This window comes from Epinephelus lanceolatus, chromosome 23, assembly GCF_041903045.1.
Source record: "Epinephelus lanceolatus isolate andai-2023 chromosome 23, ASM4190304v1, whole genome shotgun sequence".
Lineage (NCBI taxonomy): Eukaryota > Metazoa > Chordata > Actinopteri > Perciformes > Serranidae > Epinephelus > Epinephelus lanceolatus.
Genome location: NC_135756.1, coordinates 24857454 through 24874910, shown reverse-complemented (window position 1 = coordinate 24874910; position 17457 = coordinate 24857454). Strand labels below are relative to the sequence as shown.

The 17457-nt window shown below is 42.2% G+C and overlaps 3 protein-coding genes across 3 annotated transcripts; 2 read left to right on the top strand and 1 right to left on the bottom strand.

Moving 5' to 3' along the window:
- Nucleotides 1–170: 170 nt before the first annotated feature.
- Nucleotides 171–8490, bottom strand: prdm4 (PR domain containing 4). The gene is made up of 12 exons (XM_033614244.2): nt 8435–8490; nt 8048–8111; nt 7726–7841; nt 7388–7576; nt 6492–7262; nt 6084–6233; nt 4378–4496; nt 4206–4291; nt 3963–4090; nt 3299–3874; nt 2710–2878; nt 171–1212 (listed from the first exon to the last, which is right to left on the bottom strand). The coding sequence occupies exons 3-12, from the start codon at nt 7838–7840 to the stop codon at nt 858–860; spliced, it is 2658 nt and encodes an 885-aa protein (XP_033470135.2). The 5' UTR covers nt 7841; nt 8048–8111; nt 8435–8490; the 3' UTR covers nt 171–857.
- A 1316-nt stretch (nt 8491–9806) lies between these two features.
- LOC117249634 (uncharacterized) lies at nt 9807–14845 on the top strand. Its single transcript, XM_078165495.1, has 9 exons — nt 9807–9818; nt 12224–12839; nt 13078–13217; nt 13290–13389; nt 13542–13674; nt 13854–13959; nt 14075–14313; nt 14421–14579; nt 14719–14845. The coding sequence occupies exons 1-9, from the start codon at nt 9807–9809 to the stop codon at nt 14843–14845; spliced, it is 1632 nt and encodes a 543-aa protein (XP_078021621.1).
- A 1479-nt stretch (nt 14846–16324) lies between these two features.
- Nucleotides 16325–17306, top strand: LOC117248924 (achaete-scute homolog 4). The gene is made up of 2 exons (XM_033614151.2): nt 16325–16458; nt 16548–17306. Exon 2 carries the CDS (start codon nt 16552–16554, stop codon nt 17089–17091), a length of 540 nt encoding a protein of 179 aa, XP_033470042.1. The 5' UTR covers nt 16325–16458; nt 16548–16551; the 3' UTR covers nt 17092–17306.
- The last annotated feature ends 151 nt before the right edge of the window (nt 17307–17457 follow it).

The following is a 17457-nucleotide window of genomic DNA, read 5'->3' as shown; positions in this document are numbered from 1 at the left end:
CCACACCTCTGCTCTCTACTTTACCTATTTGGTTTTGCGCCAAGCGATCATGCGTTGGACTTCATCATGTGATCATTATGGTTAAAAATTATGGTTTAATTAATGTTCAAAACCAATACAGACATAAGAAAATGTATGCTTTCATCTCTATCATGTATATCAGTCAACATAAAACAGCTGTAAATGTCATTTATTAAAACATAATGCAACAGATAGGATGGAGATTTTAACAGTAAATAACACTTGCACGATGAGGAATATCACATTAATGCCCAGATTCCTGTCCTCAAGAGGCTCACTTCCATTCACGCAGAAATGTTAAATTAAAAAGATATACATACAAATGCAAAACCTGCTTTTAATAAATAAAGAATAAAAGCACAGGCCTTTTAGCAGTTACACATTATCGGGGCTAAAATGCAAGAATATGGCATCAGAAATTTTAATTAATGACATTATTGTGCAACTACAAATGAATATCAGCCATTCATCCCATGTTACTGAGTCAGTCAAAAAAAAGAAATGGAATATGGAATAACAAGGAGTTAAAGATAGCTTATATGAATCCCATAAACCAACATGACACATGCCTGAGTTACATGAAGAGAGAGAAGCGTCAGATCTTTATCGGTTGGCTTATTATGTGACAAAGATTATTTTAGCAGCTCTGATATGCTCATGTGAGACTAAACATATACTGACTGTTAAATTCTGATAATGTTAAATGTGGCAATTAATATGCACTAATTAGGCAAGATGTTGCAAATTCATATTTAACAAAGTAACTGATATTTGGCAAAAACTAGAGGTAAACATCAGTATTTAAATAAATAAACATCTCAAGAGGCACAGTGTTGTCAATGAGGGGGCGACAGGGACTTTTCAGAGTTATATCCTCCAACGTCTAAACCACAGTCTTCATTGCTGCCTGAGTCAGCGAGTCTCTCTCCTCCTCTTCCCCTACCATCCTCCTCCTCTTCCTCCTCTTCGTCTTCTTCCTCGTCCACATCCTGCTCCTTGCGGGACGCCCTTTCCATCTTGGGCCCTTTGCATATTTTGAGGTGCCGGGTGAGGTGGTATTTGGTGAGGAACGCTTTGTGGCATTTCTCGCAGACAAAGTCTCTTCGGCCCTCGTGAGAGTTCATGTGCTTCTTCAGGTGGTTGGTCTTGAGGAAATGTTTGTTGCACTTTGGGCACTGTATCCGGCGCTCACTGTGGTGAAAAAGAGAGAGTTTAGAAACAGTATACGCATTATCTAACCTTTATTCATCAGGTAATCTCAAGAGATCAAGATCTGTTTTGCAAAAATGTCAGTGCAAAATAAATCACAATCCTTTTGTCTGCCAACCACGGACTGTATAAAATAATGAAAGTAGCCACCGTGACGTCACCCACTGGTTTGTGGACTATTGTGTGATCATATATGGAAGAGGGGTTGGAATTCTGGAGGAGTGAGGGGTGGATTTGACTGAGAACCTGAGGAGATAGCTGTGGTGGCGACTTCTCAGTCATAAGGTAGCCACAACCTAAAACATACTCTGCTTTATCTTCTATTTCACTCTAAATGGGCAGCCAAGTCATAAGAAAAAAAAGTGTTGGAATTGTACGTTTCTGCAAACCATGGATACATAACATTTGGACTTTTATACCTATCATATCAACATTTCTAAAGTAAAGTATATGAGCTGACTTTGTAATTGAGAGGTGGAGGGGATGGTGGTGGATGGCATGTCACAACAACACAACCGGTTTTGTTTTAGTGAGTCATTGCTGCATCCTCCAGTGGATTTTTAGCCACCAAATGAGGGTGACTTTATTGACACATCTCTGTGTTTTCACCAGGATAAGTGCCATGCAAAGCAGTTGCTTTTTACAGAGACATCGCTGTGTTTTAAGGCAGGATTGTGCTCCCAAAAAGCAGTTGTTTTCACCAAGACATCGCTGCATTTCCAGTAGTTTTTGTGCCTAAACCTAACCACATCCTAACCACAGCACTGTTGGAAAGTAAAGTATAAATGTATCTGCTACACAATGAATGTTGAAGAAGACTTAATAGCAATAGAGACCATAAACCATGGACGTATAAACAGAACTGGATACAGCATTTGAGGCGAGACCAGTTTATTCCTATGAAAGTAACTCAGTGGCAAATAACGCTGAAAAATAGCACTGCTTCTGCTTCACTGGGCCCATAGAGCAGGTGCACTAGAGACTTCCTCTGGCCAAGCCAGCTACTTCGAGTTTAGCCATCAGCTAACTTGACTTGAATAATTTTGGGATAAAATTATTTAAATTTTACAACTCTGCTACTTTAGAAATCTTATCTTATCAACTGATATCCACTGATTTACAAATGTCTCTTTCAAACTGTAAGCCTATGGGAAAAGTTTTTATAGGCCCCATGGCATCACGTGATGGACCCCGACATTGTAATTCCACGATTTGGCCAACACAAAAATTGTCTTCAAACCCCGGCACACTTCCTGGGGGCCTGCCATAAACTCATTCGGAAAATGTTTACTGAGGTAAACAAACATTTTCTCATAGACTTGCATACAATCAGACTTACAATGGTGGAGTCGCTCCCTACTGGCCATTAGAAAGAATGCAGGTTTGAGGCACTTCCACATTGGCTTTACCAAGTCCAACTCATAAAATAACCATTTAATTCTACAGCTTTATAAAGAATGCAATAAATAAGTCACGTACTGTGTGTGAGAGAACATGTGTTGTTTCAGGTCGTGTTTCCTGATGAAGGCCCGGTCACAGAGGTCACACTTGAGCTTCTCTGCACCGGTGTGGATGAGCATATGCGACGCCACATGGGATTTCTGGGTAAATGATTTCTCACAAACAGTGCATCTGTAGTTCTTCTGACCTGTTAGTGGAGAAAAAGAGAGTCAGAAGTGGAAAAGTTTTAAAGCAAAAGTTTGACACTCATGAAACACACTCCTTGGTGAGCATTAGTTGAGGAGACAGATACCATTTTAATGTCTGTCCATTTGATATGAAGCTAAGGCCAGCAGCTGGTTAGCTTAGCTTAGCTTAGCACAAAGACCGGAAACAGGGGGAAACAGCTAGCCTGGCTGCGTCCAACGGTAACAAAATATGCCTTCTAGCTGTAGCTTCATGTTTAACTTGACAGATATGAGAGTGGTATACATCAACTCAAGAATGTTAATTGCTTTTAATTTGTGCATTCACTCTGTTGCAACACATCTTATTTGTGACTTTTCATACATGGCTTTTTGGTTTCCAAAAATCAGACCTGTTACACTTCAGTTATCCCTGTACCCACCTGTGTGAATCTTGAGGTGCATCCTGAGGTTGCTGGGATCGCTGAAGGCCTTACTGCAGTATTCACACTTGTGCGGTTTCATCCCAACATGCCCCATGAAGTGCACATTGAGCTTAGTGGATGTGATAAACGCCCGGGAGCACATGCTGCACTTAAATTTCTTCTCCCGTGCATGACCCTGACCTTTTGCTCTGACGGTAACATTATTAGAGTTCGTATCACTGCTGCCCCTGCTGCTGTTATTATCACTGTTTGTTTGTCCTGCAGCGTGGGCGTGGCAGGGCCACGGGGAAGAGGAGGAGCTCGAGGTCCCATTGGTCAGCTTCTCCTCCTGGTGAGTGTGTTGCTGTTGCTGTGGTTGTTGCTCTTGCTGTTGCTGCTGCTGCTGCTGTTGCTGCTGCTGCTGTGGTTGTTGCTGTTGCTGAGAGTGGTCCTGCTGCGATGGACTGTGGCTGTGCGGAGGTTGGTTATGGCTGTGGTTACTGTTATGGCTGCTAAGATGAGACTTGAGCTCAGAGAAGGAGGAGCACTCTTTACCACACTGGCAGATCTGACCCTCGGGCACCTGAGGAATACCTGTGGCGACGAAAAAGGTGTCAGCTGTGCTTTAGAGCAGCTTCTTTAAAATCAAAACTACACTATTTTTAATCATCTGTCATCTCACCCATCAGCCTGCAGTAGTCTCTGCTATAGTAGAAGAGCAGCTCCTGGTCTGGGTGGATCTCTGTGGTTGTACAGAAGAACAGTTTACCATTGGCAGGGTACGCCACCAAGTTCTGCTCCTCACGGGTCCTAAACACACAAATATATAAACAGCACAGACGAATAGTTTAACAATTGGTTTACGGCATGTTGAATAATGGTGATCACAAGCACTGACATTTTGGAGGAGAACTTGAACTCATACCTCGCTTTGCGGACAAACATCATCCAGTTGCACTCGTTCTCATCTGTGGTCACGATGTAGAATTCCAGCACATTGTTGTGGTACATCTGAAGTGGACAGATGGGTTCATGTACTTAGAATGCTTTTTGCATTGACTGTGACAACCCAAGATCCAACCAAACCACTCACTGACCTTCCATATTTGTGGTGTGTCCTTTTCTGGCCAGTCAGAGAGATCTACATTGCTACAATGCTGGCCCACCATTGGTCCAAAGCAGGTCCTTGGGGGAATGACGTCCCGTGCAAAAACTCCTGAAAGGAGAAACACTGTGTCAGTGATCGAACTGATGGTGTACCAAATGTTTTTTTTTGTCAAATCATTTGTGGTATGTGCTACCTTTCTCTTAGGGCTAGGTGATAGAAAGCTCTCTACAGGGGATCAGGATAAAAATCATGTCGATAACGATGATAAGCTTTGGATGTATTTACTTTGTATGGATCTAACAGTCTATAACACAGCAGAAATAAACATGACAACAGCCAGTCAGTCTTCTCTGTCTCTGCTCTGATTTGCTGCCTGTCTGCAGAAAGGCAGGGCTAAGCTCCACACAGCGTTACTAAAGAGCAGAACCCACAGCACAGAGAATAAAACAGACTTTAGGGATTTATTTTACTGGAGTCAGACAACTATGCTCACCTGATTATACATAAGTGCAACAAAATGAGACAGTAATGAGTAATTTATGAAATATCTGCTGAGCAAGCAGAACGCAAACTTGCAGAAAATGTGATGTAACTTGCTGCCTCCTCTTAACCCACATCCAGTTTGTTTCACACAGCCACAGAGCTTATTATGCTTAAGTGCTGAAAGTCAGCTTATCCTCCATAGATGAGGAAAATGATGACAAAAAAAGGCAACACGACGTCAATTACATGGAAGTGGTTTGGATATCTCAAAGGCGACAAAGCAAAATATGCCGTCGGTCGGTGACAACCAAGAAAAGAAACACAACAAATCTTTTCCATCACTTGAAAAGCTACCTTCCCACTGAACACACCATTTTTTATATATGTTACAAAGCAAGCTAACTTGTACTATTTTGTCAAGTCAAATGAAACATGTTTGCAAAGTTAAATGTTTACATTGTTACATTGTTTACAGATGGTATTCAATATATCATTTTATCACAAAATATAATCTAAACCAAGGCATGTTTGCACAGTTCAATGTTATTCTATTAAATATCGTAAATAAACAATATTCTACAGTTTAACTAATGAACCCTCTGGCTCCTTCAGGCTTTAGTCATTATCAGGATACTCTATGATTATTTTTGGGTGTTTTTGCCTTTACTTGAAAGGACAGTTAAGTGTGAAAGTGGAGGAGAGAGAGAGAATGACGTGCAGCAAAGGGCCGCAGGCTGGAATCGAGCATGGCCGCTGTGGCAAGGACAAAGCCTTTGAACATGGGGTGCCTGCTCCATCCACTAAGACACAGATGCCACATCAGGACACTCTTTAAACTGGCAGTAACATCAAATGATATGTTGTGATAAATATCTATCTATCAATACGAAAAAAATTATCGTTATCATTTTTTTTTGCCATGTAGTCCAGCCCTACATCCTTTTTAATCTTTTATTTATATAAGGACATTTTGACAGTGATTTTACTTTGTTATGACTCCCAGAAAGTGTCTCAATACTCATGTTTGTGTGCATAAAATCTTTTGTGATCCTTTAAACGTCTCTTGCTCTGTTTCATAAATGTCAATGAATAAGATTCACAGATTGCTGAAGAGATGTCTTTTGGTTCTACATAAAATTCCATCTAGGAATTAAATCACAAGTGGGCCACTTTAAACCAAAAACCCTTTATTAAGGTAGTATATTCTCTTACCGAGCGGTTCGTCAGCCACTGAGATGCGCAGGCACAGTGGACGCGGCAGAGAGAGGCGAGCCCGGCTTTGAATAGGGGCGTCTGGGATGAAGGTGACTGGGCCGTGCTCTGGGCAGTCTGAGGTATATGAGCGCTCACACAGTGTACACCCTGGAAGACAACAACAGCACAAAGGCTGGTTCAGGTGAGAGACACTTATAGACACTGCCTGATAACAGTGTCAAGTGCTTGCTTGATGAACACCAAAATCATTTCACTTCAGTTCTACGACTGTTTGTTACAAATACTTGCTGTTTAAATAAGTAGTATTTTCCAAAGCTTTAGCTGTATATGATTTCCATTACTTTTGTCAGATCTAAAAAACACGATTCCCAAATCAATTTTTAAGTATTATAAATACACACTCACAGATGGTGTAGGCAGTGACCATGTTCTCCTTGTTGGAGGTAGAATCCTCCAGCTGCAAGGTGGAGTTAACCAGCACCAGGTTGTTTTCTGGCCCCAGTGACACCTCTGCAGTGATGGGGGACACATTCACAGCATCCAGCCCCATCCCAGAGTGTCCATGGAGCGACACCGGCTCCAGCTGGCCCTGGTTGGCCATGGAGCCAGTGAGCACCACGCTGACAACGCCCGAGTTCAGCTCCCCGTTTGTGTGAAGCTGCTCCCCAAGTCCTCCTGCTCCTCCTCCCCCTGCGTTCCCCACTCTGCCCCCCATGTGATCTTGCTCCATCACCACCGGCAGTTCCAGCACAGGGGGTCCGTGGAGGGGCATCACCCCACCAGATGAGTCCACCCCGGTCAATCCCTCATGCGGCTGAGGCTGCCTTCCCCCTCCGAGCTGCTGCTGGGTGTCAGACACCGCCACCACCCCGACTCCATCCATAGTGGCCAGCTCCTCTCCCATCCGGTCAGGGGACATGGGGCTGCTGACACGTGACTCCATGGCCAATCCTGTCGAGTCCAGCTCATGAGCACCGGTCTGGTGGAGGTCTCCCTGGCCGCTGACTTGTCTGGAGTCCATGGGCACCAGGCCCTGCTCCAGTGGGCCACCAGGGCCACTGTAGGGATCCAGACCTGAGGGGTTGTTGCTGGCAACAGAAAGGGTCCCGTCCATGTTAAGGCTGCTGGGATGAATGTACTGAGGTGGTGGACGGTCTGCCAGATAGGACAGGATACCTACAGCAGGAAAGACAGATGGAAATTGATTAACATTTTAAAAATGGAATAGGTGGAACACTAGTCTTCAAGTAAGAGCATGTCCAATAAAGCGAGATACATCTCACACACAAACAGCACCCCACCTGGCAAAATGTGTCGGAAGTAGCTGCTCTCCAGGTGGGGGTATGGAGGCGGTGGCAGGGAGTAGTTCCTCTCTGGCAGGCCGCACATGACTCCTCTGTCACTCAGCGGACCCATGGGGAGCATTAGCGAGAGGGCAGAGGGAAGGGAGCCCAGGGAAGGGCCCAGGCTGGGGATGGCCACTGGCATGCCTGGACCATAATCAAGAGACGGAGCAGATGATAAACCAAGACTGACTCCAGCAAAGAGAGAAAAGCTGGAGCATGAGACAAAACCTTTTCCAATCCAAAGGCATTAAAAGTGAAATGCAAACACGCCTGGCTTGCAGTGTCTTCCGTACCTGGGGTGGGAATGGGGTTGTGTGTGGGAGAGGTGGGCAGACCCAGGTGGCTGGCACTCACTGAGGGCACACTGAGCTGGTCCATGCCCACAGGACTCAGGTTCATGTCGTTCATCCTGCAGAAACAACATCAGTTAAACCAAGAATGAGCAATGGGCCAGCCAGCTAACTAATATACAAACAATTAAGTGTGTGTTTGGGATTCTGGCTGCTGTTTAGACACAGTTAATAATTTCAAGACATGAATTTCAGCTCTGTAATCTTGTGAGTGGTGCAGAGCCTTTCATAGACACACGTATGCAGTGTAGCACCGTTAGCTTACCTGAATTCAACAACTGTCCATCAGTAACCGTGTCCTGCTGAATGGAGCCTTTATACTTCTCTCCCTGTGAAATAACACACCTGCTATGAAGACAATTAACTTGCCACTGACACTTCTCACACAGCTATGTATTAGACAGCTAAACAACAGCAAACATGTCATTTATAAGGACTTGTTTGCAACTAGTTAGCGAAACACCAGCCAGTGTTGTCACACCGCTAACATTAGCCTTGCTAACTTACACCTACATACATCGTCAAAACAGATAAATATCGTGTTTTTCAGTTTGCTAAAAGTACAGATATATATGTGACGACCGAGTGTGTTGCTTCCTTACAAAAATAATGACTATAGGTAAAGAAAGACGCATTAAAATCAACAACATACCAGCACAATACCTCCCTGAACGGGGCCATGACAGCATAGTGCTCCTGGTGCGCATGCGCAATCGCGCTGTAAGCGTGGGAGGAGTATTTGGCTGATCACAGGTCAGTTTTTCTGTCCGTCTCTGCTCCCAGAAAAACAGCGGATCATCAGGGGCCAGGAAGGCAAAGAGGAGCCAAATAAAAAATTTCACTTTTTGGGATATAAATTAGTGGTTGTCAAACTTCTTTCATCATCAATGAATACCCTGTGAATTCTTTTTTTAAGCCAAGTATCCCCTTACCATCCCAAAACATTTTAGGTAGGAGAAATACATAAAGCAGTGGCGTGTCCAAACTTTTTTTTTGTTGGGGTGGCCCAAGTAGGGCACTGACTTATGCAGGGGTGGCATGAAGTACAAGCACTGATGCATAGTTTTAATTTACCATTTTTGTCTACCTAGACCTATTTAAATAACTAACATTGCGGTGTCTTACATTCCTGTTAACAGTTTAGTTTAAAAGATAAATAGATCTACGAGTCTCAAGACGCAAACCTAAACTGCTCATTTTCATATATTGGGAGAAGTTCTTATTCGATTTCTGATGTACGTGTGTGAAAATATTTACACTCAATACAGTCAAATCAAGCTGAATGATGATGATGATGAATGGAAACATGATGGCTTTTCGTCAGGGTGCATTCAGCAGCTAAGCTTCACTATACACCTGAAGTTTCCAAATCAAAGCAAGATGGCTGGTTTAGTAGCTGTGTGTGCTACTTGTGTACTTGCATATGCCTCTGATATTTGGTACATCATTGGCTCAAAGACAGGGATACATGGACGTTTTGAATTTCAGTCTGTTTTCTTCCTTCTCAAGTACTGTTGTGAAAAAATGTCTGCACTGACACCTCAGGTAGCAAAATAAAAACAACCTGCATATCAGCATATACTCCTAACAGCAAGCTGCCATGTTTTAGTCAAACAGTGTAACAATGGCTATAACCCTTCAAAGGGTGCCAGAAAGGAAGGGTCTCTTGATGTGAAAAGTATTTAATCAAACAACAAGACAGACTAAACTTTAAAATGTCAGTTCCTGTTTTAACACAACTGAAAATACCTGCATTGTGAGTATTTGTTGTAGTGAACTGTTACATTGAGGGTCGTAGATGACGCAGGGAAATGCTCCATGGAAACATTGGTTTTATGTGTGCGCCACTGTAATAAAAAGACTGTAAAATACTGTATGTGTGTAATTCTCTTTATCCATATGTATGTTGGGAAAATGGTCCCAAACTTTGACCTTCAGTAAACAGCGGTCACCTTTCCAGCAAAATAATAATTAGTTTATAAAGGCAATAGGGCATGGCTTTCACCTTAATACCTTTTATGACCATGCCAGTAGAGGTATGTTGAAAAGCCACAAAATTAATTCCCTTATGTGTTTGTTAACACCACCGAGTACTACTGCTACCTCTGTTATTGTAGTGAAAGGTACAGTATAGCTCATTCTGTCAGGTATGAAATTTACAACAGAATGTGCGACCATCTCATAAATGTTGTTAATAGTACAGACATGTCCTCTGAAATATATTTTATTGCCACTTAACACACATTGCAAATGCACACATTGTGTTGGTAGGTCATTCTTACACAGGCTCCTCCTGTCTTAATGTTATCCTGACGAAATGATAATAAAAATGTTCACTTATTGTTTATGCAGCAGCATGATAGGACAAATCTGATCTGGATCTGAACAAAATAATCGTTTTTTTTGTTTGTTTGTTAGTTTTATAAAGTTTCAAAATTAAATTAAATTTCAATGTGTAGATAGTGACGTTTTTAAAAGTGCAACGAGGAAAATTTGTCATGAGACAGAATTGGGAAATAGTACAAGGCCCAAAGGCTGCCTCAAAGTTAAACTTACAGCAGCAACCTCGAGTCCAGAAAAGTGGGGAGGCTGTGTAAAATGTAAATAAAAACAGAACTGCAAATCATTTTTGACCCATGTTCAATTGAATACAGTCCAAAAAGGAGATATTTAATGTTCAAAGTGATAAAATTTATTGTTTATTGTAAATAAACACACTGAATTTGATCCCTGGGACACGTTCCATAAAAGTTGGGACAGGGGCATTCTGTAATTGTGCATTGAGAAACATTTTGTTGGACTATTTGCCCACACAGTTTTTCACAAAGTAGTGAACCTTGCACCACCAGTTAACCAGTTAACCTGTGAAATGCTTTAACAGGTGTTTTTTTGAGCAGTGAACATCAGTTTTTGAAAATTCTTACATTCTGTTTTTATTTATGTTTTACACAGCATCCCAACTTTTTTTTGGAGCTGCTGTTGTACAATAAGTGATGTGTCATTGCATAGTAATGGACTACCCGTGGTGTGTTTGGTGAGTTCGGGGCTGTTTCTGATTAAACAAAAAGGATGTTACTCATTAATGCAAAGCTCTGTCTCTGTCGGGAGCCTTTCTATCATGTTGTCAGACACTTATAGTAACAATCTGAGCCTGTCAGTCACCAAAACAAGCTTTACTTGGATGTACATTGACTGTGCACAAATGCCTCGAGTGCTTAGTTCTGTCTCCATTAGTTACTTAGACACAAAAACATGGGAAAATAATGTCCAGGCTGAAAAATACCAAAGTTACCCTTTGAGGCCCCAATACAGAGAGAGAGAGAGAGAGTTCACATTAGGTATCAGAACACCCTTTCTCTCTTTCTCCCATTAAAATAATTTTTGGCAGTAAATGTCTGATTCAAGCTATTTAGATCTGGTTATAGTAAACAGTCATCAAAATATGATTGGAGATGACATACTGAGGGATGTACAGATGGATCAGTTGAAGAGAAAGTGGGAATTGATGTAAAAGAGCTGAAAATATGCAGAAGTGAGGGTGAGGTGTGCAGGTGAGCTGGGTCAGGGTTGTTCCTGTCCTTCAACTTGAACCATGTTTTGAGATGAAATATAGTATGTACAATGCAAATCTAATATTTATGTTGCTAATTGTAAATTACACACATGCACAGAACAGAATGGAACAGGACAGTTTAGAATGGAACACAGAATCTCTTTGATTGCCTGGATCTCTACAAATACCCCCTGCACTTGTCAGTCTCACACTGATCTCACTGAGAGAAGAGTACACACACAGTTGTTTCGTCTTTCGAACAACTTTTGAGTTGGTTTTTGAAAAACTAATGGAGAATTGTAACTTGTCGAAGATCTGCCTCCCATTTTGGAAGTGGATCCACAAGAACAACGAGGATGGTGGTGTAAGTAATCAGCTCTTTTGCACACAAAAACACAAATATTCTCCCAGCTCTGAAAACTTGAAGCTGATGTTTCATCAAAAAGACTCCAGACTGCTAAACTCTAATTGTTTTCACTACAATCGAAATTCTAAATCATATTTTTACCGTGCTGTTTCTCATGTTACCTAGCTATAGTATCAGTTCAGTTATTGTGAGTTTTGTCAAAATAGGTAACATCTGTGTATTCTCAGAGCTCTGACAGTGTTGCAGTATCAACTATTCTGCAAGTTTTGCTTTGTTTTGGTGGAAAGAATTGGTCTTGAGAAGCGGGAATGTGGTTTTAAGTGCAGTGTTTCATTCTGCAAGACATTTATTGAGTTTTCAAAAGAATAGTTTTGTGTTTAGAGTTTTGAGAAGTTGAGCTACAGTTTCAGGAAATGTGCTGAAACAATTGAGGAAAGACCATCATCTCTGATCTTCCTTCTGTTCATAACTGAGTCAAAGTGGATCATCTCAACTGTAATGATTACCAAGTTACTCAATAGTGTTGTGCTTTATTTCCACAGCAAACTGGGAGCCACAGTGGACGTCAAAATCCTGATGGCTCGACCAGTGAGTCCAGCATCCTGGACTCCCAGAGGGCAGGGAGGGCTACGTTAGTTCGCCAGGCAGAAAACCTGTGCACTGCGACGAAAGTCCGAAATGACGCTGCTCTGGGGAGACTGGGACTCCCCGTTCAGGACATCACCCTGCCTTCACCTCGACCACCACCTTTCCCAAAAAGAAGCATCAGATCCCCCCAACGAAGAAGGAGGATCGCCCCTCTTTCAGATGTTCCTCGTTTCAACACTGAGGTCATCGACAGACACCAGAGCCCTGGAAGTCTTGATGAGGAGGACGACTCCTTCTGGGAGAAGGTGCTTCTTGGCAGCCAGATGGCTGCCCTCATATGCAAGGAGGCTCAAATGGCAGACCGAGACCAGAGCTCAACCTCCTCCCTCAGCTCCGTTGATTGTCAAATACCCAGTGAGCTAAGGGCCATTGCTCTGATTGAGGAACCAACAACTCCTCCTCCTCCTCCTCCTCCTCGTCGAGCAGTCCCACTGTTCAGGAGAAGAATGTCTCGTCTGCCTGTGCTTTCAGCCAAACACAGTGGAGCAGGTCAGTTCCTCAAGACAAACTCTTTTAGGGACAGGTTAGCTTTTGTGGGAACACCTGCTGTTTCTTCTGGTTGTTTGTGTTCCTGTTAGATTCAAACAGCATGGGAATTTTTTGCTAAATCATTGGACATCATCTCAAATATTAAAACACTTTATTACAAGTACAACACTTACATCTAAGTTACTCACTGGGTATGACAACAGTCGAAATTTATGTGATCCTTTTTTTGCCCTAACAGAGAAAGAGGTAGTTGATGGATGTAGGCTACAATCGGCTAAAGGGAAAGTCGAGGCTTTTGTGGAGAGACTGAAATGCCTCCAGCTCGCCTCCATCCCTTCACCTCGACCTCCAGCAGCTCCAAAGACGACCCCTGCAGCGGCACCCAAAAGGGTCCCTGCACCACCTCCCATGACACGGCCTGCACCTACTCCAACAGCAACCCCTGTGGAGACGCCTTTGGCTCCCACCCCTCCAAGAGTTCCCCAGGCCCAGAAACGAGGGACTCGACCCGGGGTGGCCCTGTGTTCCGCAAAAGCCGTCAGCGTGGCAGGTAAGTTCTGATATCCTGATAATTGTAGTCGAAGCTGTGAACTGTACTCATGGGTTTCTTATAGTTTTCTGTAAAGAATTATAATAGCTACTGTGAGTACAGTGCTATGAATGACAGGACATGTGAGTAAAGACTGTTTTGCTTTTTACCAGACAAGGACACAACCACTGACTGCAGCCCTAATGCTGCAATGGATAAAAAGGTCAAGAAGACGGAGCTACAGCCGTTGACCGACCCTGTGCAGAGCCTGTCTGCCTGTTTCAAGCTGCTCTCCCTAGATGACTGGTAAGACACTGATAACACAGAGCAGTCTGTTGTACCAGCTCAACAAATGTTTAATCTTAAGTCAGTCATGTTGCAACTAGCTTGACATGAAGCCTGTCAGTGTCACATCAATATGGGGCCAGTACATGTTGGTAACTAACTTTTATGAGGTTAATTATACTTTACATTTTAACATACAGGGAGAAGAAAATCAACGGCTTGAAAATCATTCAGGCTCTTGCACAGCACCACCCAGACACACTGAGGACAAAACTGCATGAAGTGTGTCTGGTTCTCATCGAGGAGGTATTGTACACACTCTCCTCTTTCTATCTATATTCATGCATTTTCATTTGCCAACATGTGTCTATGAGTGTGCACACTACAGCTCTGACTGATGATGTTTCTTCTCACTATACAGGTGAACAACTTACGCTCAGCCGTTGCTTGTGAAGCAATGGACACCTTGGCAGAGCTGTTCATTCACCTCCAAAAGGCCATGGACCCAGAGGCAGAGGGAACAGGCCGAGCCTTGCTGCTGAAACTGGCACAGACAACGAGTGCCTTCATTCACCAGCAGGCTAATCTTGCTCTCGACGCCCTGGTAGACAGCTGCAGCCGTGGTCGCATTGTGAGCGTTCTTTTGAACGCAGGCCTGAGGTGAGAGGAGAGAAGAGGTTTATTTTATCAGCAAAAACCTTAAAACAAAGTTAAATAGGATAATGAAACATAGTGTCTCATATTCCCCTGTCTTTGTCCCTCCTCAGCCACCGATGTGCTGCAGTCAGAGGCAGCATGGCTCAACATCTGCACCAGCTGGCTGACAGCCTGGGAGCAGCTGGCATCTTGACAGCAGGAAGGACACTCACAGAGCGCTTCCTTCTTGCTGTCTCCAAGATGTGTGTCGATGGCGCACCAGAAGTGAGGTGAGTTATCAAGTTCTTTAGATTTAGTGTAACATTTTGCACAATCTTGTGGTCTTGCAGCTCCTGTTTCTTCGTCCAGTGTTTCCACAGTCATAATTTAATTTTCCTGACTACAAATGAGAAATGTCTTCCTCCACAGGCACCATGGACAGATAGTCCTCTTAAAATTGGCCGACCACAAGGACTTCATCAAACTGTGGACAAAGATCGTTCTAGTAAACGAAAGATCATCAATGGACAAGATCTTAAAGAAGGCCAAGAAATAGAGGACATCTGAAATATTATTTATTTATTTATTTATTTATTATTCAGCTATCTATTTATTTATTTATTTATATATTTATCTATTTAGGCCTATTCATTTATTTATCTATCTATTTATTTATTTATTTATTTATTCATTCATTCATTTATCTATTTATTATACTGTTCATATATATATGTATATATAAATGTAAATATGTATAGTTATATATTTTTATATTGTTGTAATCACTGTCCAAAATACACATTCATAATCATTTACAACATGTCTATTACTTTGTCATTCTTAATGTTCATACTGTGACTTTACTTGTTGGTCTGTTCACATTGACATTTATTGCCTACCTGTCCGTCCTGGGAAAGGGATCCCACCTCTGTGGAGATTCTCCTCATCCATATGTAGGGTCTAAGGACAGAGGGTGTCATATGCTGTTCAGATTGTGAAGCCTCTTGAGGCAAATTTGTGATATTTGCTATATAAAATCAATAGTTTTACAATTGCTAACAAGTGTTAACCTAAACTTTCCGTAAGATACTTTTTTACCTTTCTACCTGCCTCTTACAATTAGTCAATTGGTCAATTTTCTGCTTAAAACCACATTTTGTTCATTAAATACCAACTCTACATTTCAAATTATAAAAAAAACTTTCTCTATGTACATGAACGCAATCAAAATACTACCTGCAAAACCACCTGCATACAATAAACAACAGGAAATCCATTGTTTGTTTGTTTTTAATCATTTAGAGTCGTTTTACCATAAACCACTCTGTATATTGTGGTTGAGTGTTGAATGTGTGCATTTTTTGCAACATATTATGTAAAAATGAATTAGTCATCTTACATTTTAGAGTGTAGCCTGCAGCAGAAAACAGCAGTAAGCCAGAATTGCTGCAGTAAAACCTTTATGTGTGATTAACAAAATAAAATCCAACATATGTAGAAAACACACAACAGTAAAAAAAAATATAGGCACAGACGGGGGAAACACAAAAATGCAAACAAAGAGAATTGGTTTAAGATTTAAGGATGTCGAGGAGAAAAACCTAGTCATTTCTGTAGACAGGAAAAAAGATATTTTGGCATTTAAGGTAATTTAAATAAAAAACATGTTATATTGAATGCAGGAATTCACCCAGTGTCCAGAGGAGCTGCCATGTACAGAAAATCCCGATAGTTTTAGTGAAAAATAGATGCTGATTAACAGTGAGGAGGGGTGTGTGGTCATGAAATATATGATGTTATTCTAATTCTCTGCATTAATCAAATGACTCCTCCAGGAGAAAACTTTTCATTGTTGATATATACATTTTATAAAGGTTTAAAATCAATACAACCAGTAATTATTAGTCCTTAAAGTGAGCCTCGTGATGAGAGGGTTAGGGTTGCTTCACAGTGTCAGCGGAAGTATGAAAACGTTATGTAAACAGTTTCATCTTGATAAGAAGAGCTGCATCTCCGCCCTGGATCACACCCACCACCATGCCTCCAGACTCAAAACCCCCAACAAACATGTTTTCAGTGTTCAGTTTAGATATTAAATCACAAAGTGGCGAGACTTCTGAGGAAACTCTGGCTGAGAACACAAGATGACTGTGAGGAGACTCTGACAGGGTGAGTTAGATCGATTACAGGTCATATTGTGCGTAATTAATTGCATATTTTCCATGTTTTTAATTTAAGATTACATTTTTTACTCTTAGAGAGATGTCTTATCATAATAAAGACTTCACGGACCATATTCCATATGTCCCTCCACTGGCTCTCCACGGCTTCTCCATGGAGAACAGCGGCGCGCACTACAAGGATGCGCTCAGACTCGGGCTGTCCTTCCACCTGGACGCTGCATACCTCGACCCCGTGCACGGTCAGAGGTTACCCTACAGACAGTTATCCTACTTCCCCTTCCACGTCCCCCTCGGTGTGTGTGATTATTCCTTTGAGCCTGCGTTCATCCGGAAAAGGAACGAAAGGGAGCGGCATCGAGTGCGCTGCGTAAACGAGGGTTACGCGCGGCTCAGGGAGCATCTGCCGCACGAGTTTGAGGACAAACGGCTCAGCAAGGTGGAGACCCTGCGGGCGGCTATAAACTATATCAAACATCTGCAGAGCATGCTGGACTTAAACGTGTCCGGGATGGAGATGTCGCTTGGAGACGCGCGTAACCGTGCGCCGCTGCCGCAGAGGAGAGACAGTGATGGAGAATCCAAAACTGGCCTCAGCGACAGTGGGGAAACAGTCTACTAGATCTCACTCTCTCTTTGTGATCTGCTGTACATTTATCAAATTGTAAAGGAAGTAAAAGATGCGTGATGGACACTATTTCCACTGTCTGGTTTAATTCATCAGTCTGTACATCTAGCATAAACACCGCTTGTTTACAGGGAGCTATAGGATAAACACCCATCAGCAGTTGTTTTCAGGTGTAGATAAGACGCAAATTCACAATGGATAATATATCTATATGGTGATATGAAATGGATACCATCTTAGATTTTGGATATGGTAATATCGTATAAGCGTCTTTTCCTGGTTTTAAAGGCTGCAACACAGTAAAGTCATGTGAAATTACCAGACTGTTCTAGCTGTATTATTTGCCTTTACTCATTATAT

Bases quoted from the DNA above. Each gene is read 5' to 3' on its own strand.
- prdm4 (XM_033614244.2), bottom strand. From the start codon at position 7,840: ATGAACGACATGAACCTGAGTCCTGTGGGCATGGACCAGCTCAGTGTG. The intron at 7,577-7,725 runs GTACGGAAGACA...ATTATGGTCCAG, and splicing joins CAACCCCATTCCCACCCCAG to GCATGCCAGTGGCCATCCCC. The intron at 2,879-3,298 runs GTGGGTACAGGG...CTCCACTAACAG, and splicing joins GCACCTCAAGATTCACACAG to GTCAGAAGAACTACAGATGC.
- LOC117249634 (XM_078165495.1), top strand. The intron at 12,840-13,077 runs GTCAGTTCCTCA...TTGCCCTAACAG, and splicing joins AGCCAAACACAGTGGAGCAG to AGAAAGAGGTAGTTGATGGA. The intron at 14,314-14,420 runs GTGAGAGGAGAG...GTCCCTCCTCAG, and splicing joins CTTTTGAACGCAGGCCTGAG to CCACCGATGTGCTGCAGTCA.
- LOC117248924 (XM_033614151.2), top strand. From the start codon at position 16,552: ATGTCTTATCATAATAAAGACTTCACGGACCATATTCCATATGTCCCT.